Raw genomic sequence first — 27,353 nt, forward strand, 5'->3', positions numbered from 1 at the left:
TTCTCCCAACTCACAACACATAACCTATTCCATTTTGACATTTGAACTACTGTTCCTCTATTGTGATGCGTTTCATTTCGGTGAATTTCCATGCATTTCAGTTAATTGTATTTGACTTCCATAGAAGAAATCAAAAGTCATAACACTCGACTCTTTGCCATGCAGAGAGTGCTCTCTCCCGTTTCCCACACCTGACAAATTGTGCGTCCCAAATGTCACTCTATTGCCTAAATAGTGGACTACTCTTAACCAGAAACCACACCCAGCTCTTTACCATGCAAAGGGTGCTCACTCCCGTTTCCCACCCCGACAAAAAGTGTGCGTCCCAAATAGTGCATTACCCTATATAGTGTCCCATGGGCCCTGGTCAAAAGAAGTGCAATATATAGGGAATAGGGTGCCATTTGGGACGTGAAGGGCACAACAAGCCGCGGTTGCCTTTGTCCGCTGATCCTCCTTCAGAAGGAGACATGGGGTAGTTGTCTGTCCCGGCGAACGCTTCAATTTTCATTCTGAATGGCACACAGCATCCAGCCTGTATGAAATGGAGCCTCTTAATCAAATTGAAAAGCCACAGTGCAGAACAGTTGAAATGAAGCACTGCAACTCTCTGCCTATCTCCTCCTCTAGCTCCCTCCCTCCTTCACTCCCCTCTCCAGCCGGCTCCAATCTAATAGAATACCCTCCTTCTTTTGGACTTGATGGAGCTACTGCACCGCAGTTTTGAATGCACACACAATCCCTTGAAATTGAAATAGTGCACTGTACAGCCAACCCGTGTGTGTGCGTGTGTGTGTGTGCATCACAGGAGGCTGCTGAGGGGAGGACGGCTTAAAATAATGGCCGGAACGGTGCGAACAGAATGGCATCTAACACCTGGAAACCATGTGTCTAATGTATTTGATACCATTCCACTAATTCCACACCAGCAATAACCATGAGCCTGTTCTCCCCAATTAAGGTGCCACCAATCTCCTGCGGTATGCGTGTGGTGTGCGCATGCTTGTGCGTGTGTGTGTGTGCGTGAAAGCCTCGGCCAAGCATCAGACCAGGCCTGAGGCTGACACAGAGACAGACCGTTTGCAGCCAGGGATAACTGAAGAGCCCAACTGAAAAAATGTTGGGCAGCGTGCCTGCCTGCCAGCCTGTATGCCTGCCTGCCTGCCAGCCTGTACGCCTGCATGCCTGCCTGCCGTCCTGCACGCCTGCCTGCCAGCCTGTACACCTGCACACCTGCCTGCCAGCCTGCACGGCTGCACGCCTGCCTGCCTGAATGCCAGCCTGTATGCCTGCCTGCCAGCCTGTGTGTTTGCCTATGTGTATTCGGACATGAGGCGCATGTGTGAAGGAGGGCCTACTCATACAAAGAAAACGGAGGGACACGAGGGAGGAGGGAGAGAGGGAGGAAAAGAGAGAAAGACAGGACAGACCCCTGGGGACCTCCCCAGCCTGCTCCTGTTGAGACAGAGAGCTGTAGGCTATAGTTGCCGGTTTGTCACATTGCACAGACGCTGTCATATTTCTGTGACAGGCCAGCAGGCACCAGGGCTGGGCTGTCCAACCCGACCAAGAGCACCAGCCAGGATCTAAGCACGTCTAATTAGTAAAGATGTAACGCACCACCGCCTATTCAGACTAAGCCTGCCTTGTCAGAAAATGTTCTAAGGAAAGATCTTAATGTGCTTTGATACAGTAAAACTACAATGCTTCAATGTAAACACTGTGCCCAATTACTTATAGAATCCTTGCTGTATACTATCCAGTATACACAGTAAACAGTGTAAACTCACTGTATACTGATCAGGGGCGGAAACCCCGGGGGAGACGGGGGGGACACGACCCCCCCATCCTGGGAAAAATATGATTTGTGCCCCCCAATATATCACTGAAACATAACTATGTAATTTAAATAATATTAATAATACGCAATGAAAGCAATTGTGCTGATTATAGACACTTAATAGCGCGTTTTTAAGTTTCAAAAGATTGCAACCCCCCCACCCTTTGCCTCACAATGGTTTGATCCACTGCCAGTTCCTTAGCTTGCTAGGTAACGTAGAGGTCGTATCTACTGTCTGAAAGGCACTCAATGAACGTAACTGACGTGAGGTTAATCCAGTCAATCGCGCACACACACTAGCTGAATATGCAGAGCTAGCGCGCAAATATTAACTATTAAGCTAGCTAGTACCTATTCCATTTATGTGGCGTCGTCAAAGATGGAATCTTTGCTATCGTCAATTTATTCCAAGTTCAGCATGCATGTAAGTTAGTGCTTCAAAGTCCCTGTGATAAGGTTAGCGATAAAATGAACAGAACTACACTCTCTTCTACCATTGTTTTAAATATATTTAATGGTCTCGTTGCAAAAGCTAAATTGTCGCAAGGGAACTTTTATTTATATATTTTATTTCACCTTTATTTAACCCGGGTAGCAAAGATTATAGCAAACACCACTGAATTGGTGCTCGCTAGCTTTGCAAATTCATCTATTGTTGGAAGCCAGCCAATATGAAACAAACGATTAAAATTACAAAAGGTTGCAGCATATGTTGTGTAAATGGTGAACTCATACAGCTGTCAACTCTTGTCACTGCAATCCGTTTCACATTTGCTAGCTACCTTTTAGATCGAAGCCCATATAGAATGATAGAAGATAAGATGATAGAAGACCATCTCCTACTGTAAATAACCTACATACTGTGTGTGTGTAGCCAACCAGGTAGAAAAATGGCAGAAAAAAGACGGACATCAGAGTATTTTTCAGTACACCAAAACGCAAAGTAAGAACCCTAGTAGCCTAATATCTCAGACTAGTTGATAAAATGTTCATAAGAAAGAAGTGAAATGCTAATGGAATGTTTCACAATGATGTCATTAGGCAGAGCAGGCAACAGATGGCGCACAGACAGCAGAGTTGGGGACAGATATGCAGGGACAGACTGGCAGAGACAGGGAGTCTCAGGTAAGTTTGTTGAGTCTTTGTTTGGCAACATTATGAAAGGTTCTCAATTTTTTTGACTTGTAAAATAGGAACATAATTGGAAAATGCCATGGATACCCCCACTCTCAACTTAAACTGGTGACTGAACTAAGATTTGTTAAAGGCAATGGTATTGCTGTTGTGATTAGTTGTGTAGTTTTATTTCTTTGGTTCCTCAATATACATTTACCATATTAAACGTAGGCTATGTGTTACAGCACTACTTTTGGTGTCCCCCTCAGGAATTGCTCTTGAGAAAATGTAATGTAATTGTCCCCTCCAAAGTTGATATCAGATTTTCGCCCCTGATACTGATATATGTTTAGTCTTTCTAAGGCAGTACAAGAGGAGTTTTCCTCAGTGGAATCAGTATGGGTCGTCCTTTGAGAAAAGCCTGTGGTGAAAATTACTGCAGTTTGATAGCAGGCACAATTACAGGCTTCCTGAAGCAGCATTCTCATCCCCATCTCCTCCTCGGAGATGAAAAGAAAAATGAATTATGGCTTAAACAAGACAAAACTCCCCACGGAGACGACAAGACAGGTATTTTGCCGGTGTTGAATGGCCGTTGTTAGAGCTAATAACTCACTAGGTGTTCAACAGCATCACAATAGTGCACTAATTAGTACGCACCAAGGTGTCACAGTAGACACAGAGAATAATACTGAGATCAGAGTGATATAACTAAAGGGTTTAGGACTCCCTTGGGAGAAAAATTGGACCTCATTAGTATCATGTTTTACGTGTTCAATTCCAGACAATTCGTAGAATGATTTGATATTCAATTCTTGGTTTCAAAAATTGTCCGTAGATCCCATGAAGTCATGAATTGAAATTGTACTCAGTTCTGGAATTTACTGGAATTGATAGTTGACTTGACTCCCTGAATGTGATTGGTACGTAAGTCGGTTGCAGAATGTAAATGTAAACATAGATAATGCTAGTACGCACTACCCACGTATTAGTACGTACAGATGTTGAGCCAGTTTGCTACAGCAGGAAAATAATCCTGCAGAAACAGGAAATGTGAATTATTATGTGGATTATAATTAATGGACATTTTTTGTAGGGGTTGATATATTTTTCATGGGGGAAAATCAAGTAAAAAATGGCTAAGTGGAAATTACAAACTTCAGAAGCCTTTGTAAGCCTCAAATAAACTACAAGTTTAAAAAGCCCTGCATTGCAGGATTCTTCATCTGTACAATATAAGACTTTTCTGTAATTTCAACAGTAAAACACTGTAAGATGCACAGTAAAAAACCCTGAATATGTTTTATAGTATTAATGTTGTAGATTGCACTGCATGATGGTTTGTTAAGTCAAATGACACCGCTGGTCCTGCTCACACTGCCCTACCCTGTGCTTTGACCTCTTTCTCCCCTCTCTCTCCAGATGAAATCTCGCGTCTTCTGACGGCCGGCCGCCCAACAACCTGCCCGCTTGACCCTATCCCCTCCTCTCTTCTCCAGACCATTTCCGGAGACCTTCTCCCTTACCTTACCTCGCTCATCAACTCATCCTTGACCGCTGGCTACGTCCCTTCCGATTCAAGAGAGCGAGAGTTGCACCCCTTCTGAAAAAACCTACACTCGATCCCTCCGATGTCAACAACTACAGACCAGTATCCCTTCTTTCTTTTCTCTCCAAAACTCTTGAACGTGCCGTCCTTGGCCAGCCCTCTTGCTATCTCTCTCAGAATGACCTTCTTGATCCAAATCAGTCAGGTTTCAAGACTGGTGATTCAACTGAGACTGCTCTTCTCTGTGTCACGGAGGCTCTCTGCACTGCTAAAGCTAACTCTCTCTCCTCTGCTCTCATCCTTTTAGACCTATCTGCTGCCTTTGATACTGTGAACCACCAGATCCTCCTCTCCACCCTCTCCGAGTTGGGCATCTCCGGCGCGGCCCACGCTTGGATTGTGTCCTACCTGACAGGTCGCTCCTACCAGGTGGCGTGGCGAGAATCTGTCTCCGCACCAAGTGCTCTCACCACTGGTGTCCCCCAGGGCTCTGTTCTAGGCCCTCTCCTATTCTCGCTATACACCAAGTCACTTGGCTCTGTCATATCCTCACATGGTCTCTCCTATCATTGCTATGCAGACGACACACAATTAATCTTCTCCTTTCCCCCTTCTGATAACCAGGTGGCGAATCGCATCTCTGCATGTCTGGCAGACATATCAGTGTGGATGACGGATCACCACCTCAAGCTGAACCTCGGCAAGACGGAGCCGTTCCATGATCTCGCCATCACGGTTGACAACTCCATTGCGTCCTCCTCCCAGAGTGCTAAGAACCTTGGCGTGACCCTGGACAACACCCTGTCGTTCTCCACTAACATCAAGGCGGTGACCCGATCCTGTAGGTTCATGCTCTACAACATTCGCAGAGTACGACCCTGCCTCACACAGGAAGTGGCGCAGGTCCTAATCCAGGCACTTGTCATCTCCCGTCTGGATTACTGTAACTCGCCGTTGGCTGGGCTCCCTGCCTGTGCCATTAAACCCCTACAACTCATTCAGAATGCCGCAGCCCGTCTGGTGTTCAACCTTCCCAAGTTCTCTCACGTCACCCCGCTCCTCCGCTCTCTCCACTGGCTTCCAGTTGAAGCTCGCATCCGCTACAAGACCATGGTGCTTGCCTACGGAGCCGTGAGGGGAACGGCACCTCCGTACCTTCAGGCTCTGATCAGTCCCTACACCCAAACGAGGGCACTGCGCTCATCCACCTCTGGCCTGCTGGCCCCCCTACCTCTGAGGAAGCACAGTTCCCGCTCAGCCCAGTCAAACTGTTCGCTGCTCTGGCACCCCTATGGTGGAACAAGCTCCCTCACGACGCCAGGACAGCGGAGTCAATCACCACCTTCCGGAGACACCTGAAACCCCACCTCTTTAAGGAATACCTAGGATAGGATAAAGTAATCCTTCTAACCCCCCCCCCCCCCTAAAAGATTTAGATGCACTATTGTAAAGTGGTTGTTCCACTGGATATCATAAGGTGAATGCACCAATTTGTAAGTCACTCTGGATAAGAGCGTCTGCTAAATGACTTAAATGTAAATGATGTGTAAAATGCTGAAAAATACTTATTATTATCGTTATTACAGTAAAGACTAATATTACAGGCCTACAATAGATTCATATTTTCAATTTCAGGCGAGGTGCATGAAGCTCAGACTGTTAAAAACATTCATTAAGATGAAAAAGATCACCCAGATAATAATTGTTGTAATGATTAGGCTTTCTCTATACTGCAGCCTCTGTGTGCCACAGTGAATAAACAGACTGTTATGTTTGCACCATTACTACAGAGAAAATGGTAGTATTGTATTTCAAATGGTACTGTAATGTAAATCCACCCCACAGAATACAGTACCCTACTGTATTTTTGGAGCACCAAAAACATTTGACCACTAGTGGGTGCATGGTATTGCTGTTTATAGTTCATTAACATATTTTGAGGCATGCCTTGCAAGAGATTACATTTATTTATATACATGCAGTACCAGTCAAAGGTTTGGACGCACCTACTCATTCACGGGTTTTTCTTTATTTTTACTATTTTCTACATTGTAGAATAATAGTGAAGACATCAAAACTATGAAATAATACATATGGAATCATGTAGTAACCAAAAAAGTGTTAAACAAATCAAAATATATGTTATATTTGAGAATCTTCAAAGTAGCCACCCTTTGCCTTGATGACAGCTTTGCACACTCTTGGCATTCTCTCAACCAGCTTCATGAGGTAGTCACCTGGAATGCATTTCAATTAACAGGTGTGCCTTGTTAAAAGTACATTTGTGGAATTTCTTTCCTTAATGCTTTTGAGCCAATGTCACGTTCTGACCAGTATGAGGGTTATTTTGTTAGTGCAGGCTGGTCAGGACGTGGCAGAGGGTATTTGGTTTATGTGGTTCGGGGTGTGTGTATTATGTAGAGGGTAGTTGATTTATGTATTCCGGGGTTTTTGGTCACTGCTCTGTTAGTCTGTTCTTTCTAGTTGGTCTGTTTCTATGTTTAGTTAATTGGGGTGTGGACTCTCAATTGAAGGCAGGTGTTGTCTAGTTGCCTTTGATTGAGAGTCCTATATATTAGGGTGTGATTGTGTTTGTGGGAGGTTGTCACTTGAATTGCTGTCGTTTGCCTTCAAGTCTGTACTCGTCGTCCATTGTTTTGTTTTGTTTGTATAAGTGTTTTCATTAAAAAGTTAATTATGAGCACTCAACCCGCTGCGCCTTGGTCCATTCCTGACGACCGTCGTTACAGAACCTCCCACCAAATCCAGAACTTCCGGCAACAGTGCCTCGTCCAGAACTTCCGGCAACAGTGCCTAGTCCAGAACGTCCGGCAACAGTGCCTAGTCCAGAACTTCTGGCAACAGTGCCTAGTCCAGAACTTCCGGCAACAGTGCCTCGTCCAGAACTTCCGGCAACAGTGCCTCGTCCAGAACTTCCGGCAACAGTGCCTCGTCCAGAGCTTCCGGCGACAGTGCCCCGGAGAGAGACGGCCCACTGTTCGGAACCAGGTGAGACGGCCCACTGTTCAGAGCCGAGTGAGTCTGGCTACAGTCCAGAACCAAGTGAGTCTGTCTACAGTCCAGAGCTCCTAGAGTCTTCCTACAGTCCAGAGCTCCTAGAGTCGGCCTACAGTCCAGAGCTCCTAGAGTCGTCCTACAGTCCGGGGTCGACATAGAGGGACATCACTGTAGAGACAGTTTATGAGGGGAGTGAGCCAGGGGTGGAGTGGGGTCTGCGTCCGGCTTCTGAGCCACCTCCTGATGGGGGAGTATTGGGGTTAGGGGGGGGGTGTTGCAGGAACACCGTCGGTGACGGTGGCCACCCTCCCTTCCCTCCCATGTACTGTTGGGGATTTATTAGTGTTTTGGGGGTTATTTGTTGTTTTTTTTGTGTGTGAGGTGCATCCGGGGTCTGCACCTTTGGGGGGGGGGGGGGGGGTAATGTCACGTTCTGACCAGTATGAGGGTTATTTTGTTAGTGTAGGCTGGTCAGGACGTGGCAGAGGGTATTTGGTTTATGTGGTTTGGGGTGTGTGTATTATGTAGAGGGTAGTTGGTTTATGTATTCCGGGGTTTTTGGTCACTGCTCTGTTAGTCTGTTCTTTCTAGTTGGTCTGTTTCTATGTTTAGTTAATTGGGGTGTGGACTCTCAATTGAAGGCAGGTGTTGTCTAGTTGCCTTTGATTGAGAGTCCTATATATTAGGGTGTGTTTGTGTTTGTATTTGTGGGAGGTTGTCACTTGAATTGCTGTCGTTTGCCTTCAAGTCTGTATTCGTCGTCCATTGTTTTGTTTGTATAAGTGTTTTCATTAAAAAGTTAATTATGAGCACTCAACCCGCTGCACCTTGGTCCATTCCTGACAACCGTCGTTACAGCCAATCAGTTGTGTTGTGACAAGGTAGGGGATGGTATACAGAAGATAGCCCTATTTGGTAAAAGACCAAGTCAATCTTATGGCAAGAATAGCTCAAATAAGCAAAGAGAAACGACAGTCCATCATTACTTTAAGACATGAAGGTTAGTCAATGTGGAACATTTCAAAAACTTTGAAAGTTTCTTCAAGTGCAGTCACTAAAACCTTCAAGCGCTATGATGAAACTGGCTCTTATGAGGAACGCCACTGGAAAAGAAGACCCAGAGTTAAGTTCATTAGAGTTACCAGCCTCAGAAATTGCAGCCCAAATAAATCTTCACAGAGTTCAAGTAACAGACACATCTCAACATCAACTGTTCAGAGGAGACTTCATGGTCGAATTGCTGAAAAGAAACCAGTACTAAAGGACACCAATAATAAGAAGAGATATGCTTGGGCCAAGAAACACGAGCAATGGACATTTAGACCGGTGGAAATTTGTCCTTTGGTCTGATGAGTCCAAATTTGAGATTTTTGGTTCCAACCGCCATGTCTTTGTGAAAATCAGTATAGGTGAACGGATGATCTCCGCATGTGTGGTTCCCACCGTGAAGCATGGAAGATGAGGTGTGGGGGTGCTTTGCTGGTGACGCTCTCTGTGAATTATTTAGAATTCAAGGCACACTTAACCAGCATGGCTACCACAGCATTATTCAGCGATACACCATCCCATCTGGTTTGTGCTTAGTGGAACTGTCATTTGTTTTTCAACAGGACAATGACCCAACACACCTCCAGGCTGTGTAAGGACGATTTGACCAAGAAGAAGGGTGATGTAGTGCTGCATCAGATGACCTGGCCTCCACAATCACCTGACCTCAACTCAATTGAGATGGTTTGGGATGAGTTGGACTGCAGAGTGAAGGAAAAGCAGCCAACAAGTGCTTAGCATATGTGGGAACTCCTTCAAGACTGTTGGAAAAGCATTCCAGATTAAGCTGGTTTAGAGAATGCCAAGAGTGTGTAAAGTTGTCATCAAGGCAAAGGGTGGCTACTTTGAAGAATCTCAAATACAACTTTTATTTTGATTTGTTTAACACTTTTTTGGTTACTACATGATTCCATATGTGTAATTTCATACTTTTGAAATTTGTCTTCACTTTTATTCTACAATGTAGACAACAGTAAAAATAAAGAAAAACCCTTGAATGAGTAAGTGTGTCCAAACCTTGGACTGGTACTTTAAATAAATTTTTAAAACAACAACAATACAATGACAATATGAATGGCCGATCCATCACTGGGTGCTCTGATCATTGGGTGTGCTTGCCCCCACCTGCCCCCAGCCCAAAGGAATTTTCCAAGGGTGGGAAGGACCAATCCCCGGCCGACGCATGGGCGGGCTTGGAAGCGAGCACGCCAGCACACACACCCCTGACAGAGTGAAACCAAAACAGAAAACAGAAATAACAAAACACAAAACATACAATAATCACATTCCCACCCTCACCGTTGATTGGAGGACCTCAAACATTGATACTGTGCATGTATTTATTCCCACACTCATAAATTCCAACCTTCAGACAGCCACAGATCAACCCATCTTCCCCAGTAAATCATCGTTCTACCATTTCCTTCTGCAATACATCCCTCCATTAAACCATGGTGTCTCATTAGGGACTTGAACCTCCCCATCTGCAATATTTCTGCTGAAATTGCCCCAAAAATAAAAAATGTACCTAAGAGCACAGTGATTGTGACTGTGGTCCTTCAAATCCCCCAACAATACAGTTTGCAGGTCCAACCGCGCCCTGATATGTAAGGGATAAACGTTGACGTTTTGTACATTAGCTTGGAAATAATGGACGACGCAGCGGGATGAGGTGGAGCCGAGTCCCAATATCTTTTCCAACTGTCCCATTTTCTGGTTTTAATGTCCATTCTAGAATGCCCTTCTGACCAATCAGAAACGAGTATTCAACAATGTTGTGGTATTGTTGAATATTTTGTCTCGGGCCTAACAACACCCGTGCCAATATATCCTCCAAACAATACCCCATAATGACAAAGCAAAAACAGGTTTTTAGACATTTTTACAAATGCATAAAAATAAAAATAAACTTAAATATCACATTTACATAAGTATTCAGGCCCTTTGCTATGAGACTTGAAAATGAGCTCAGGTGCATCCTGTTTCCATTGATCATCCTTATGATGTTTCTACAACTTCATTGGAGTCCACCTGTGGTAAATTCAATTGATTGGACATGATTTGGAAAGGCACACACCTGTCTATATAAAGTCCTACAGTTGACAGTGCATGTCAGAGAAAAAAAACAGTCATGAGGTCGAAGGAATTGTCCTTAGAGCGCATAGACAGGATTGTGTAGAGGGGAAGGGTACCAAAACAGATCTGCAGCATTGAAGGTCCCCAAGAACACATTGGCCTCCATCAGTCTTAAATGGAAGAAGTTTGGAACCACCAAGACTCTTCCTAGAGCTGGCTGCCCGGTCAAACTGAGCAATCGGGGTTAGAAGGGCCTTGGTCAGGGAGGTGAACAAAAAACAGATTGTTACTCTGTTAGAGCTCCAGAATTCCTCTGTAGAGATAGGAGAACCTTCCAGAAGGACAACCATCTCTGCAGCACTCCACCAATCAGGCCTTTATGGTAGAGTGGCCAGACAGAAGCCACTCCTCAGTGAAAGGCACATGACAGCCCGCTTGGAGTTTGCCAAAAGGCACCTAAAGACTCTCAGACCATGAGAAACAAGATTATCTAGTCTGATGAAACCAAAATTGAACTCTTTGTCCTGAAGCCAAGCATCACGTCTGGAGGAAACCTGGGACCATCCCTACGGTTTATCATGGTGGTGGCAGCATCATGCTGTGTGGATGTTTTTCAGCGGCAGGTACAGGGAGGATAGTCAGGATTGAGGGTAAGATGTACATATTACCTCAATTACCTCGACTAACCGGTGCCCCCGCACATTGACTCTGTACCGGTACCCCCTGTATATAGCCACGCTATTGTTATTTTACTGCTACTCTTTAATTATTTGTTACTTTTATAACTTTTTTTTGGGGGGGGGGGGTATTTTTCTTAAGACTGCATTGTTGGTTAAGGGCTTGTAAGTAAGCATTTCACTTTAAGGTCTACTACACCTGTTGTATTCGGCACATGTTTTGATATTTAAATATTTATCTGAATTCCTCACCACCCCACTCAATTTGTCACAACCAAAACATAGTGAAAAAAGTTGCAATAAAGACTGAACCATACACATTAGTGATCATTTTGATTAACCTTCGATTACAGATTCATTTTAGGAATGCTTACCAAATTAAATAAATAGTTAAAACCATTTTTTGTACCTGCTTTTCAAAACCTTGCAAATGAATTTGGAGAAACATCAAATCTATTGCTCTCTGTAAAATAAATATGTTGATTGTATGAATCTGAAACTTGTTGATTTATTGAATTACTTAAACATCTAGCAACATAATGAATTAGATGTATATCACTTTACCTATCTTTATTTTGGCAAAATAAAAGGTGTTGCGGTGTCAAGTGTCAATCATAGAGATAAATGGAGGACTTTAGATAGATATAATGGGGCTCCTGAGTGGAGCAGCGGTCTAAGGCACTGCGTCTCAGTGCAAGAGACAGTCCCTGGTTTCGAATCCAGGCTGAATCACATCCGGGCGTGATTGGGAGGCCCATAGGGCGGGGCACAATGGCCCAGCATTGTCCGGGGTAGGCCGTCATTGTAAATACAGTGAGGGAAAAAAGTATTTGATCCCCTGCTGATTTTGTACGTTTGCCCACTAACTAAAAAATTAACAGTCTATAATTTTAATGGTAGATTAATTTGAACAGTGAGAGACAGAATAACAACAACAAAAAATCCAGAAAAACGCATGTCAAAAATGTTATTAATGGTTTTGCATTTTAATGAGGGAAATAAGTATTTGACCCCCTCTCAATCAGAAAGATTTCTGGCTCCCAGGTGTCTTTCATACAGGTAACAAGCTGAGATTAGGAGCACACTCTTAAAGGGAGTGCTCCTAATCTCAGCTTGTTACCTGTATAAAAGACACTTGTCCACAGAAGCGATCAATCAGATTCCAAACTCTCCACCATGGCCAAGACCAAAGAGCTCTCCAAGGATGTCAGGGACAAGATTGTAGACCTACACAAGGCTGGAATGGGCTACAAGACCATCGCCAAGCAGCTTGGTGAGAAGGTGACAACAGTTGGTGCGATTATTCGCAAATGGAAGAAACACAAAAGAACTGTCAATCTCCCTCGGCCTGGGGCTCCATGCAAGATCTCACCTCGTGGAGTTGCAATGATCATGAGAACGGTGAGGAATCAGCCCAAAACTACACGGGAGGATCTTGTCAATGATCTCAAGGCAGCTGGGATCATAGTCACCAAGAAAACAATTGGTAACACACTACGCCGTGAAGGACTGAAATCCTGCAGCACCCGCAAGGTCCCCCTGCTCAAGAAAGCACATATACATGCCCGTCTGAAGTTTGCCAATGAACATCTGAATGATTCAGAGGACAACTGGGTGAAAGTGTTGTGGTCAGATGAGACCAAAATGGAGCACTTTGGCATCAACTCAACTCGCCGTGTTTGGAGGAGGAGGAATGCTGCCTATGACCCCAAGAACACCATCCCCACCGTCAAACATGGAGGTGGAAACATTATACATTGGGGATGTTTTTCTGCTAAGGGGACAGGACAACTTCACCGCATCAAAGGGACGATGGACGAGGCCATGTACCATCAAATCTTGGGTGAGAACCTCCTTCCCTCAGCCAGGGCATTGAAAATGGGTCGTGGATGGGTATTCCAGCATGACAAGGACCCAAAACACTTAGCCAAGGCAACAAAGGAGTGGCTCAAGAAGAAGCACATTAAGGTCCTGGAGTGGCCTAGCCAGTCTCCAGACCTTAATCCCATAGAAAATCTGTGGAGGGAGCTGAAGGTTCGAGTTGCTAAACGTCAGTCTCGAAACCTTAATGACTTGGAGAAGATCTGCAAAGAGGAGTGGGACAAAATCCCTCCTGAGATGTGTGCAAACCTGGTGGCCAACTACAAGAAACGTCTTACCTCTGTGATTGCCAACAAGGGTTTTGCCACCAAGTACTAAGTCATGTTTTGCAGAGGGGTCAAATACTTATTTCCCTCATTAAAATGCAAATCAATTTATAACATTTTTGACATGCGTTTTTCTGGATTTTTTTGTTGTTATTCTGTCTCTCACTGTTCAAATAAACCTACCATTAAAATTATAGACTGATCATTTCTTTGTCAGTGGGCAAATGTACAAAATCAGCAGGGGATCAAATACTTTTTTCCCTCACTGTAAGAATTTGTTCTTAACTGACTTGCCGAGTTAAATTTAAAAAATATAACTCATTTTAGTATAGACATTGCCATTGAGGGCTTCCACCATTTAAAAGTAGTCAACTGGGTAGGGATTCCTATGGGTTGGGAGTGATTAGCCAGTTATCATAGAGCATTATCTTCTTCAAATTAGGTTGCCTATGGTTTGTAAGCCACAGACAAAGGTAATATCCAGGAGCCAATTTATATCAGGACATTGGTCCCAAGATCCAGACACAGACCCAGTGAGTTGAGACCAGACCAAAAACCGAGAACAGTAGAGGACAGTAGAGCATCTCAAAGCACAATACAGTGCAGTATAATACAGTACAATAGAGCAGTGGTTCCCAACTGACACACTTTTCCTAACATTCACTCACATATAAACGTGACCTGTGGAGTGCACCAGTGCCATTCAGATAATAAATTGAATGGCACATGGTTAGGCTACATCTGTATCGTTGTTTCAAATCCAGTGCGCTTAGGCTGTTGTTAAATGTGTATCATTTGAGGGGCGCGCATCACAAGCAAGTCATTTATATCATTTTACTTTGACTGTGAGAACCATTAGCACTGCTTAGACTTAGCTGTACCACAGCCTCTGCCATAGAAACAAATGGAGCCTGGCTTTGTTTCCGTGGTTGCACCTTTACGACGCAGAAAACTGCTCAAACCGTTCAAAACTCAATAACTATTTTACAGGAGCTGGCGCAGGTTGTGGGAAATTAGTCATAATGAGTAAAAATGAAAAATAGTTCAAATAGAGTCTCTTTTTAATGTATTTTAGAAAAATTGTCACAGAAAATAGATGATTTGCAGTATGGATCAGATGAGATGGAGGTCATTACAACTAAATAAAATAATTGTAGGTGTGCTGCAGAATTTTTTTGCCTATCAAATGGTTCAGTAAAAGTTGGGAACCACTACAGTAGTGCACAGTACAGTACAATAGAGCACAGTACAGTACATTACAGCACAGTACAGTATAGCACATTATAGATGTCTAGGTTTTGTCAAAATAGATGTCAATGTTTGGCCTCTTGGAGGGTTGGAGCCCCCCTGCTGGCTATGCATCTCAACACTCTACATTTGTGTGTGCACTTGTCCACTATCCACATGGTGGCCCTCTTCAGCTCAGTTGGTAGAGCATGGTGCATGCAACTTTAAAATAGAGATAGCCTCAAAGGCGCTGCCCGTGCTGTCACAGTCGCCACAATGGCACAGATACAAAGATGAGACCTCTATGTATCTCTATGGGGTGAACGTTTTGTTTGGGTCAATTATTTTGGACTTTACAGAAGTTAATATATAGCTGGCTATCTTTCATTTGGACATATGTACATCCCAGCAAACATATATTTTAGTTCCTGAACCGTACTTTGCATATTTACTGATATATTAGCTGTTCGGTAGTAACACCTCTTAAAAATACATGAATTTGCAGACAGACTACTCACCATGTGGCCATGCTGGAGAGGGGTGCAATCCCATCACCTGGTGATAATTGTAGGGGTGTGGCTTAAGGCACATTTTTATTTTGTATATTTGCATTCTTCTTTTCACTCTGTCATTATTGTGGATTCACTACGTTGTTGATCCATCCTGAGTTTACTCCCATCACAGCCATTGAACACCGTAGCTGTTTTAAAATCACCAATGGCCTCGTGGCCTCACCAATGACCTCACATCCCTGAGCAGTTTCCTTCCTGTTGTGCAGCTCAATTCAATACATCGTTCACACCAGAGTTATTAACTTGACCATGCTTAAAGAGATATTCAATGTCTGATTTGTTACTAATACCCATCTACCAATCACTGCCCTTCTTTGGAAGGCTTTGGAATGTTGTATGTGTTGGGTACAGAGGAAGGGGTAGTCATTCAAAAATCATGTCAACCCCTATTATTTCACACAGTGAGTCCATGTAACTTATTATGTGATTTCTTAAGACAAATTGTATTCGTGATCTAATTTAGGCTTGTCTATGCAAAGGAGGTGAATACTTATGCAACAACAATTTTATAGTTACTTAATTTTTTTTCATTTTGTTTTAATTATTGCACGTTAATTATATAATACAGCTGTGTGGCTGTAGGCTCATTTACAGTATAATGCTGCATTGTATAATACAGCACGGTTTTTCGTATTGTAAAACATATTACAGCATCCCTGCTGTAAATCAAAAGTACAGTATTTAGCTGGCAACTCAGCTGCCAGTATAATGCTGTAAATGTACAGGGAAAAGTTATACAGTGTAATGCTTTACAGCTCTGGACTGGCTGGCAGAATTTCTCTAGGTCCTCTCAGAATTTGGAATTGGAATGTGACAGAATGTGACAAAAACAAATCATGACTTTTCTCACTAAAGTTAAGATTGATGTGTGACCCCAATCCTAGTGTAATTTAGCCTTGCTGATGAATATGTAAATGGTATGGGGCCAGCATTTTAATGCTCTGGTTATCCTTTCTAGCACGTTCCTCTTTGCTTTTGCCAATCTGTGCTATTTGCCCATTCCCCTCCATAGACTCCAATTACTGCGTAATTGCTTGATTGATGTAGATAAAATCTAGATTAGGTGGAATATCCTACCTATACACACAGGCAGGTAACCTGTGATACAAGTCAGTATTCAACGGGCATCGGGAAATGACGTGGAAACCGGCTACTAGGGTCAATAGTGAGCGCTGTTACCTTCAAGTAGGCTTTGGTTTTGATAGGATGTTGTGGACAGGAATGGCAGATGGGCATAAGTATAAGCATCTGCCTTTGGTTCCAAAGGGCCAGATGCATGTTCGAATCCAGCGATAGAACATTGTTTTTTTATAGGTATTAAGTCTATCCCAAACCTTAACCCTTACCTTAACCATTCAGAGTTAATGCCTAACCTTACGAATTCAGAGTCTATGCCTGAACTTAACCCTAACCTTAAAATTCTGAGTTAATGCCTAAACTTAACCTTAAACACTTTGACGTTTAGAACAACTGTGCAATTTGACATTTCAGAAACATGTACGAACGTCTAATTTTGACATGAGGCCGTGAGAGCTTGTCGATATACACACATAGACAGCCACATGCATGCTGACAGTTTCTCCCTGTGTGTCCCTCTGCTTTGGCGGTGCACACATTTTAGAATAAACACATTCAGGCACACACATGCACATAATGTACACACACACACACACACACAAACACATACTTCATACCAGTAAAGGCCCCTCTGCTTCCACACATGCAAACACTTGCCGACCCAGTAAACTACATCATCCTATTACGCAGCCCTCGTGACTATTTGACATCATAGGGACAAACAGTCATAAATTCTACTCTGAGATTATTACAACAGGCAATATACTTCATTGGTGCAATCGCACAACTTTGTCTCACGGCGCCGAATTTACTGTCTCGGAATGCAATGGCAATGCATAACAATCCAACTTCAGAGTTCATTTTGAAGGATGTAAGTCATTTTGAAACGAGCCTCCACTAAATTCCCGACAAAGGCCGTTTCTTTCTCTCCCAAGGCAGAGACATCAATAGCAAGGGAGAGTGCAGCACAACCTATAGCATAGGATGGATCAATACCATAACAAACTCAGTAAAGATTGACTCGAGAACTCTGTGGATCCATCCAGCCTTAGATTGATGATGTGAGGAGGACAAGACAACAGAGTTTCAGCCGAGAGAGTGAGAGAGTTCTCTCCATGGTTCTGAGAAGAGATAAAAGCATCATGGAAACTCTCCATTTCAAAGAGCAATGCATTAACATGGAGATAAGACCCAGGTCGTACTTAGCGTTTCACACCTGTTTTGTGGTAGGCTTTACCTTAAAGGGATACTTCAGGATTTTGGCAAATGAGGTCCTTTATCTACTTCCCCAGTCAGATGAACTCGTGGATACCATTTTTATGTCTCTGCATCCAGTTTTATTAAGAAGGTTCCTAACTAGCAATAGTGCATTGCGCTAATGCTAGTTAGCATTAGTACACAAATTTAACTCTTACTTCCTTCAAACTGGACACAGTTCATCTGACCCTGGGAAAGTAGATTAAGGGCCTCAGTGCCAAAATCCCAAAGTATCCCTTTAATGCCTTATTCCTTCACATAACATTTGTTTGACTTTTTTTCACATTCTATGTTCAATTTTCTTGCGGAAAAGACACCTGCAACCCATTTTCCATCTGCAACTGCAATCACCTCCATGGTGCATCTGGACCCTACTCAGATAACGGCCGTAATGCCTCAGAGTCCAGAAGGAAAATTACAGAAACACGCAAGTTGAAACACGATATCTGTCCTCCAAGGCCTATTCTAAGAGAAAGCCCTTACCATATGTCACGTAACATGGCTCTGACTCCGGCAGCACCCAGTAGAAACTAATTGAATTTCCTTATCTGCTTTATAACCCTCTTTTTCTGCTAAATGAAAGAGAAGCCATTTGGAATAGCGGCACATTTGTATTCACCCGCCCCCCCAACCAGACACTTACAGTCAGTTCACTAACATACTGTACTACTCGCTCAACCCGCTGTTGTTTTGAGGTTGTTGTATGGTTGGGAGGCCCACGTATAATACATGCGGCTATCCCTATATGCTCAACAGGATTCTTCCCATGCCCGGCTATTAAGTCCGACAAGATAAAAGTCCTGGGAATTGTGGTCACAGCCCCCAGATACAGTTTGCTTCTATGATGTGTTTTCTTTTTTTTTTCTTTTTTTTTGTTAAAATGAAGTGCTGCGGTTTTTAATGCCCTCGGGGGCCTTTAGTGTAAATTGATTCTATTTAAAAAGGTTTTTTACTTCAGAAGAGAAAATAGATGGCTGCAGAGAGAGAGAGGGAGAGAGAGAGCGAGAGAGGGAGAGAGAGAGGGAGAGAGAGAGAGAGAGAGAAATGGGACGTAGGCGGTTAGAAAATGGACTCTCCCCGGAACTGGCCATGAAAGGGTTGAAAAAAAGAAGCTGGTGAGGTGACCAAAGGAGCCGGGACGGAGTCCATTAAGGGGTTAACAATCAGACGACCCTAATGAAGGGCTGTGCAGCTGTATGTACCACAGAGCCACAGGGTGAAACCACAACGGGGACTTTCGCTATAGAAGCACAGTGAGGGGGGTTCCGTATTCTTCTCATCTATACTATACTTAGTGTCGCACAATACAACAAGATATTAGAGATGGAAAGGTCTAAAGCCACACTGTTCACAATAATAATATATCGAACCACATCACCGTCGTGTGTGTTCACAACAACTGATCAAACTACATAGCTATGAATGTGTGTGTGTGTGTGTGTGCGTGTGTGTGTGTGTTCACACTAAAAACAACACATCAAACCACATAGCTATGAGTGTGTGTGTGTGTGTGTGTGTGTGTGTGTGTGTGTGTGTGTGTGTGTGTGTGTGTGTGTGTGTGTGTGTGTGTGTGTGTGTGTGTGCGCGTGCGTGTTCACACTAAAAACAACACATCAAACCACATAGCTATTACCACCATCATGAGAAATCGTGTCGAAAAATCCCTCCTTTTTGTGAAAACGTGAACCGAGATGCATACGGAGGTTGTTGTTAGGACTCGGAGGGGAGAATCTCCCCAAAGGCAAATGAAACGCATCACAATATCATTGTGGAGAAAACTGGTGTTTCAACAGAGTTTATATGCCCTTTACGCCTTTAAGGGAAGATTGTGGCATGGAGATGACAATGGTATACTAACACTCTCCCTCCCACTCACTCACAAGTACACACTCTCTCTCAGTATTTGTCTTTCTCTATCATGCACACACACACACGCACACGCGCGCACGCACACACATACACACACACACACACACACACACGCACGCGCGCGCACACACACACACACACACACACACACACACAATATCTAGTGAGAGCTCTCCTAAACAGATACTGTTGGGCACTATTGCAGTGAGAGAGCACATACTGTACTGCAATGATTCATTCGACTGAGAACGTTGATCAACTGAGTCCCATTCAAATGATGTGCAAATAAGGACAACAATTTAAACACTACGCAAACAAGGATTCCCCTACTGGTACTCATTACAATGGCATGTATTGTACGTTTGTTCTATGACGGCTACACAAATACATGTATGGAAATATTGTTTTCATGATGAATAATTATCATTTGCATTCTATAAATTCAAATAAATGCCACACAACATCCATTCTCTATAATAACTAAGTCCTTAGGTCTATGGCAGAACCGGCTAATACATATTTCAGTGTGAAAGTGTTCAAATATGCCACACAGACTGGACACCCTCCTACTGGCACACATCTCTATGGAAAAGTTAACACATTCATATTCATGTTCTTTATAAAAAAAGTGGTTCAAGGCGGTTTCTGAGCATGAGAAGTCCTCTTTCAGCTCAATGGCGCCTTCTGTTTTACACAGAATATTTATTCATCTGCCCAAGGGTTTTTCGTGAGGTTTACAGAAACAGTGATATGTTTGATGCGGGAGAGAATTAAGTGGTGCAGTATCTCCTGTCAAATCCAAACCTTAGGGCACTAGGACCTTAGCCCTGGGTTAAGACTTCAAACCAAATGGGTGAAATACAGTGAGTGTCTGGGTAGCCGCACAATGGAAAAAAAAAATACCGTACACATGAGCTAACTGGGTTAAACGTAAATCACAGTGGTGAGAGATGCTTTCAGACGTGTATATTGTAGTGCAGTCAGGGAACCATGAGTTGATTTAGTGTAAGATGTACAGCATACTATCTCTGCTGTAAAGGCGATCTCATTCACTCTCACAGTGAATTGCAATTTGCTGTAATATGAACTATAATAGTGTTACAGTACTTTGTCAGTAACACCTGCCAACTGGTACGGTTCCACGATGGCGCAAGAAATACCGAACATGATATTCTAGCAGATGTAATGAAACACATCACACTGATTACAATTGGAGCATATTACAAGTCTTTCCAGACTCGATATCATGATGAATGATCAATATCAAATTACAGTGACATTATTCATACTCTCCAGGTTCCTGTCCTCTGATCATGCCATAACACAGGCAAGATCAATAACATAATTAGCCACCAACCACATGCATGGCTGTGATATATTATATGGCTGACATAACTTGGCTACGGTCGCACAAAAATGACCATATAAAGGAACCTGGGTCATTTATTGAGCAAAGCGGTATGTTGGCAGCGTGACAAACCCCGACAATTATGGCATGTTACAGCATGCATTAAAACGGGAATGCAGCAGAGGTCAAATACAGGCGTCAAATTGCACTTGGGTGACCGGAGTAAAAACATCTGGCATATAGAGCGATGGTGGTCTACGGCAGCGTTGCTCTGGGCTACTGAGGAAACCCCCCACTCTTTGTATCTAACTGGATTGCACACGATTCAATACACCTCTCCTTGTGAGAAATCACTCAGATGAAACACAAGAAAGTCATGTGAACTGTGCATGTGGAGAGGATTGAAAGCCATCACCTATCAGAAGAACCATAGCAGCCGTGTGTGTGTGTGTGTGTGTGTGTGTGTGTGTGTGTGTGTGTGTGTGTGTGTGTGTGTGTGTGTGTGTGTGTGTGTGTGTGTGTGTGTGTGTGTGTGTGTGTGGTGTGTGTGTGTGTGTTTCTATGCATGTACAATGTATGTAAAACCTTGAAGGGCATTTTCCTCCCTTCTTTCTCTGTACGTAGGCAATGCCTTAGAGAGGCCCAGCTATACAATGTCAGGTTTTCCTCACCATAGCAACAAACATAGAAACATAAATCTATTTCAGTTACCAAGCGTGGAGTAGCAGCACTTAAATGCAGACCCCCCCCAATTCAATGTGAATGTGTTATCAGAGATTGGGCCGTTCAGTCCCAGCATACAGAATATGGCTGTGTTCCACCCCCGTTAATGAATGAGGGTGACATTTCTTCATTGGTGTGTGTTTACTTACAAGGTGTTGGCTGCCCTGGGCCTGAGGATGGGATGGTAGCCAGTGGAAACATGCATAACACTGCACGCCTAATCGAGCTAAGACAAAGTGCCTTGTAGAACAGGCCTGGTGAGAACTGATTGAGAGAGTTAAATCAACAAATGTTGTTTCCTCTGGCAACGGACGGAGCCTTGAACAGCATCGCTAATCATAGCAAAACAGGGGATCTGATCGACATTGCAGGCTCACGGGTCACACAATCGCAATTACCTAAGTCTAGTCGTATAGCCTGAATAAATGCTGCCCTAATAGCGGTAGCCGTGAAAAGACTACTCTTAGAAAACAACTAGTCTTGACGAGCCTATGTGATTTTGGAAAAGAACACATTAGTTTAAAAAACGCTCTCTAAAAACCCCGAGCCAAAAAAAGTAAAAGCCAACGAAGGTGCAAACACAGCAGCACAGCCGTGATATAAATCCAAGCATTATGTCATATGGCATCAGGTTGGTGGCAGTGGCACGGTGACGTATACCCTATTGACCTCCTATAGCTCACATAGGGTGATTATGACCATGTACCACTCCAGTTTGGCACGAGCGGTACAAAGGCTTTACTGTAATAGTGTAATAGCTTTCCCCTTCGTCTCTCCATCCATCCTGCTGATGATACCCGCGACCCCATCTTCCCTTTTAGAGGTATATAGGCTGGCAACAGGAGCCAGTCTGCAGCCGGAGCCACTCACTTGTCCAGAGGGGGACATCTCTGTATTAGAGGTCAACCTTTATTTAACTTGGCAAGTCAGTTAAGAACACATTATTATTTTCAATGACAGCCTAGGAACGGTGGGTTAACTGCCTTGTCCAGGGGCAGAACGACAGATTTTTACCTTGTCAGCTCGGGGATTTAATCTTGCAACCTTACGGTTAACTAGTCCAACGCTCTAACCACCTGCCTTACATTGCACTCCACGAGGAGCCTGCCTGTTACGTGAATGCAGTAAGAAGCCAAGGTAAGATGCTAGCTAGCATTAAACTTACCTTATAAAAAACAATCAATCAATCAATCATAATCACTAGTTAAACTACACATGGTTGATGAAATTACTAGTTTATCTAGCATGTCCTGCCTTGCATATATTTGATGCGGTGCGCATTCGCAAAAAAGGACTGTCGTTGCTCCAACGTGTACCTAACCATAAACATCAATGCCTTTCTTAAAATCAATACACAAGTATATATTTTTAAACCTGCATATTTAGCTAATATTGCCTGCTAACATGAATTTCTTTTAACTAGGAAAATTGTGTCACTTCTCTTGCAACAGAACAGAGTCAGGGTATATGCAGCAGTTTGGGCCGCCTGGCCTGCATATTTAGCTAAAAGAAATCCAGGTTAGCAGGCAATATTAACCAGGTGAAATCGTGTCACTTCTTTTGCGTTCATTGCACACAGAGTCAGGGTATATGCAACAGTTTGGGCCGCCTGGCTCGTTGCGAACTAATTTGCCAGAATTTGACGTAATTATGTCATAACATTGAAGGTTGTGCAATGTAACAGGAATATTTAGACTTATGGATGCCACCCATTAGATAAAATACAGAACGGTTCCGTATTTCACTGAAAGAATAAATGTTTTGTTTTCGAGATGATAGTTTCCGGATTCGACCATATTATTAATGACCTAAGACTCGTATTTCTGTGTGTTATTATGTTATAATTAAGTCTATGATTTGATAGAGCAGTCTGACTGAGCGATGGTAGGCACCAGCAGGCTCGTAAGCATTCATTCAAACAGCACTTTCGTGCGTTTTGCCATCAGCTCTTCGCAATGCTTCAAGCATTGCGCTGTTTATGACTTCAAGCCTATCAACTCCCAAGATTAGGCTGGTGTAACCGATGTGAAATGGCTAGCTAGTTAGCGGGGTGCGCGCTAATAGCGTTTCAAACGTCACTCGCTCTGAGACTTCAAGTAGTTGTTCCCCTTGCTCTGCATGGGTAACGCTGCTTCAAGGGTGGCTGTTGTCGATGTGTTCCTGGTTCGAGCCCAGGTAGAAGCGAGGAGAGGGACGGAAGCTATACTGTTACACTGGCAATACTAAAGTGCCTATAAGAACATCCAATAGTCAAAGGTATATGAAATACAAATCGTATACAGAGAAATAGTCCTATAATTCCTATAATAACTACAACCTAAAACTTCTTACCTGGGAATATTGAAGACTCATGTTAAAAGGAACCACCAGCTTTCATATGTTCTCATGTCCTGAGCAAGGAACTTAAACGTTAGCTTTCTTACATGGCACATATTGCACTTTTACTTTCTTCTCCAATACTCCAACACACATTATTTAAACCAAATTGAACATGTTTCATTATTTATTTGAGACTAAATTGATTTTATTGATGTATTATATTAAGTTAAAATAAGTGTTCATTCAGTATTGTTGTAATTGTCATTATTACAAATAAATAAATAAATAAATTGGCCGATTAATCGGCATCGGGGTTTTTGGTCCTCCAATAATCGGTATCGGCGTTGAAAAATCATAATCGGTCGACTTCTACTCTGTATCAGTAAGTGGCAAGGATTCGAGAGTACTTACACGAGACTCACAATTGGATCAGCAAGTTACCTTTCAAAGCACAAATGTTATTGAAGCTGGACACAATATCACAGTGCCATCAATATGGAGCAGCTAGTGAGTTTTGGGGGGGGGGGTGTTGCAGGATACTGTGATTGTATACACTGTATCAGTCTCACGCTGTCACAATTGTTTTGTTTAAGGGACTTCAAACAGGGGAACCAGACTCGTTAAGGGCAAGTCAATAAAGTAGAACCAGAAAGCTGCGAGTGTATCAGAAAACTTGCAGTAGTTGTTCATGTCTGATGGACTAGACAAGCATTTAATGCATATGTAAAATGTAGGCAATTCAAGCATTGTTATATTCAGTTTTGTTATGGTTATTTTATGATGAGCCAGGGTGCATGCATAATATGGAAATGCATATAGTTTAATGTAACAGCAATATAAATTCAAGAGGTACATTTTTTTAAAGATTTATTGGCAGAGATTACATAAAGAAATTATATCACTTACAATTCTACAATCTCTGATGGAAACATATTTGAGCATTTATTTATTATTTACTGTTAGGCCACATGTCCATTATGTCATGGGTTGGCTTTTGCACAGTATTTGCATCCAACCCGTTCATTAGTTTGTACGTTGCAGTACAAAGGATCCAATGAAAAACTGGACTACCGTAAGGTGCTTCAAAGCAAAACGTTTGTCATAACTGTGGCACTATGCCAAACCGTGTAACAGGAGAGAGTAGCCTACTGTGAAGATTTAACAGACAGTAATCTCTGGCTGCGAGAGAACAGATTTACATTTTTCAACGCGCAAAAAAAGACTCGCTGTTATTGCAACATGGAACAGGTGTGTGTGTGTGTGTGTGTGTGTCCGTGCGTGTGTGAGAGAGAGATACTAGGAAAGAGGGGGTGAGTGTGAGAAAGAGAGAGCGCGTTCGTGCGTGTGTGCGTGAAGGGGGGGTGTGTCATAGGTTACATTAGTGTTTTTTTGAAGAAGCGGTTGCACAGTTACAGTTAGACCCGTACGAATGTTACCTGTGAAACAATGTGCACTAACACATACCTATCCATCGATCGAAATAACCCACATAAAACGCTGTTAGGCCTATATCAAATAATCATGTGACAGGCGTGGCCATGGAATGTTAACGTTATATAGCCAATTTACAGGTTACAGGTTTATCAGACCCTAATTATTTGGATCAATGGTGCATCAGCAAATGTGAAATGTACCTGATGATGATCGATGAGTATTCTCTCTTCTCCCTTATGCGGGCTCTCGGGCCACAGGTGATAGCTGGAGCCGTAGTTAGGGCTGCTCTTGCTGCTACTGCCAGTCGCAGACGAGTTCCCTCCGTACGGCTGCGTTGGTGGGTTTACACGAGAGTCGCGGCAATGGTGCTGCGGCTGGCTGGGGTGCTGTGGCTGGTTGGCTTGGTTCGTCCTCCCTGGCTTGTTGCGGTCTCGGTCACAGTGCTGCGGACGCCCCAGTGCGTCTTGCTGATGCTGTTGCAGCAGTGGTGCCTGGTTATTCCGAGATAGCTCTCCTGAACCGTTGGCGCAGTAGTAGACAGGGAAGCTGCTCCCCACCAGTAGCTGTTGTTGAGCTCGCAATTGTGGGAGTTGCTGTAGCTGTTGCGGGTCCTGAGTCTGGGACTCGAATGCTCGCCGATTAGCCTCGATTGACTCGCATACATTTATAGTGCGCCCCTTCTGCGAGTTTGCTCGGGTTGCTTCAGGGGAGGGGTCCCTGTGTTGGAGTCTACTGTGCTGCTGCTGCTGTTGCTGCAACACCTGCTTCTGGTCTCGGTGCCCACCTCCTCCTCCTCCTCCACCCCGGCAGCGTTCCACGTTGCTCGCCTGTTGATAATTGTCACTGCTTTGCAAATTATCCCCGTGATTAGATTCCTGCAAAAACAGCAGAGAGGACGACGGCGGCAAAGATGGGGAGGGCTGCGGCGGGTGAGCGAGGGGCTGGCGCTGGTGAGAAAGGCTCGCCTCCTCGGAAAAATTGCAGTGGCAGCTCTGAAAAACAGGCTGCTCCGACTGCGGCTGGGAGCCGGCTGCGGCCCAAAGGTTCTGCTGTAGGTGCGCTGGCTGCCCGGCGGGTTCACAGACCCAGCGTGAAGGTCGCTGGGCGATGTCGTAGGTTGTCAGAGGCGGGGGGTCGCCGTGCTGCGGCTGACAGGCATGGATACCTCTCCGAGAGGGCTTGCTCAGACAAGGCAGTTGGTGGTGGTTCAGGTAGTGCGAGGTGGTAGTCGAACGCTCTCTGAAAGACGGAGGAGGGGGCGGCAGACTCAAAACTGGAGCGACTGGGTTTGGGTCTTGGCTCTGCACGCTGCTTCGCTCTTCGTCGGGGATTTGGTGCTGATAGACAGCTCCCGCGTATCGATGCCTCATCCCCTTAATAGCCGCGTCTTACTGTGGATGTTCCTTTGCCTTGTATAGCTCGGACACCCGTTCATTGCGATCAGTCCCAGCAGAATAGAGCCGACTCGTCTCATTGGTAGGTTTGACCAGGACCTACCTTAAAACGTCACCGTACGGCCAAAACACCGCCTTCGTTAGAATATTGGTAGGCGCATATGCACACATGTTAGTGAAAAGAGCCTCAACGATAACAATGTGCGCAACTGATTTAGTTGACGCGACAACCAAATATGGATCAAAGTGTTCAAGATCCTTTGCAGGATTGATCTACATGGCCAATCATTTATAAACGCATTGGATCTTGACTATCGAATATCCACTGTTGCCACAACCACCATGCATGTCACCAGGCAATCACTTTTCCTCCAACTGAATCTACTTTTGCTGTCTACCCTGAGAGCTATACCATAACTAGGCTTAGTCTACTCGGCTGTGTCACTACTCGGTCTATAGGTCTATAACACGAGGTTCTATACAACTCTACTTCCAACCATTCAACATAAGCATGAAATGAAAGGCCTAGTTAAAAAGTATTGTAATAACTCTTCGACACCTCAAAAGACTTCACATACTTGGCCCATATAGTCCATTCGAGAAAATTGTTTTTAATAATGGTCGAAAACCATCCTATCTTGTCGTTGAGACTTGCAGGTCAGT

The 27,353-nt window shown here is 43.8% G+C and overlaps 1 protein-coding gene across 4 annotated transcripts in view; it reads right to left on the bottom strand.

Moving 5' to 3' along the window:
- Nucleotides 1-26,839, bottom strand: part of LOC115156729 (small conductance calcium-activated potassium channel protein 2-like) — a 64,339-nt gene extending 37,500 nt beyond the window's left edge. For all 4 annotated transcript variants that reach the window (XM_029704366.1, XM_029704364.1, XM_029704365.1 and 1 more), the window contains exon 1: nt 25,497-26,839. In XM_029704366.1, the coding sequence (XP_029560226.1) occupies nt 25,497-26,666 (1,170 nt within the window). In that variant the 5' untranslated portion in view covers nt 26,667-26,839. The remainder of the gene's footprint in view (nt 1-25,496) is intronic.
- Between the last annotated feature and the right edge of the window lie 514 nt (nt 26,840-27,353).

The sequence above is a fragment of the Salmo trutta genome, chromosome 21, assembly GCF_901001165.1.
Source record: "Salmo trutta chromosome 21, fSalTru1.1, whole genome shotgun sequence".
Lineage (NCBI taxonomy): Eukaryota > Metazoa > Chordata > Actinopteri > Salmoniformes > Salmonidae > Salmo > Salmo trutta.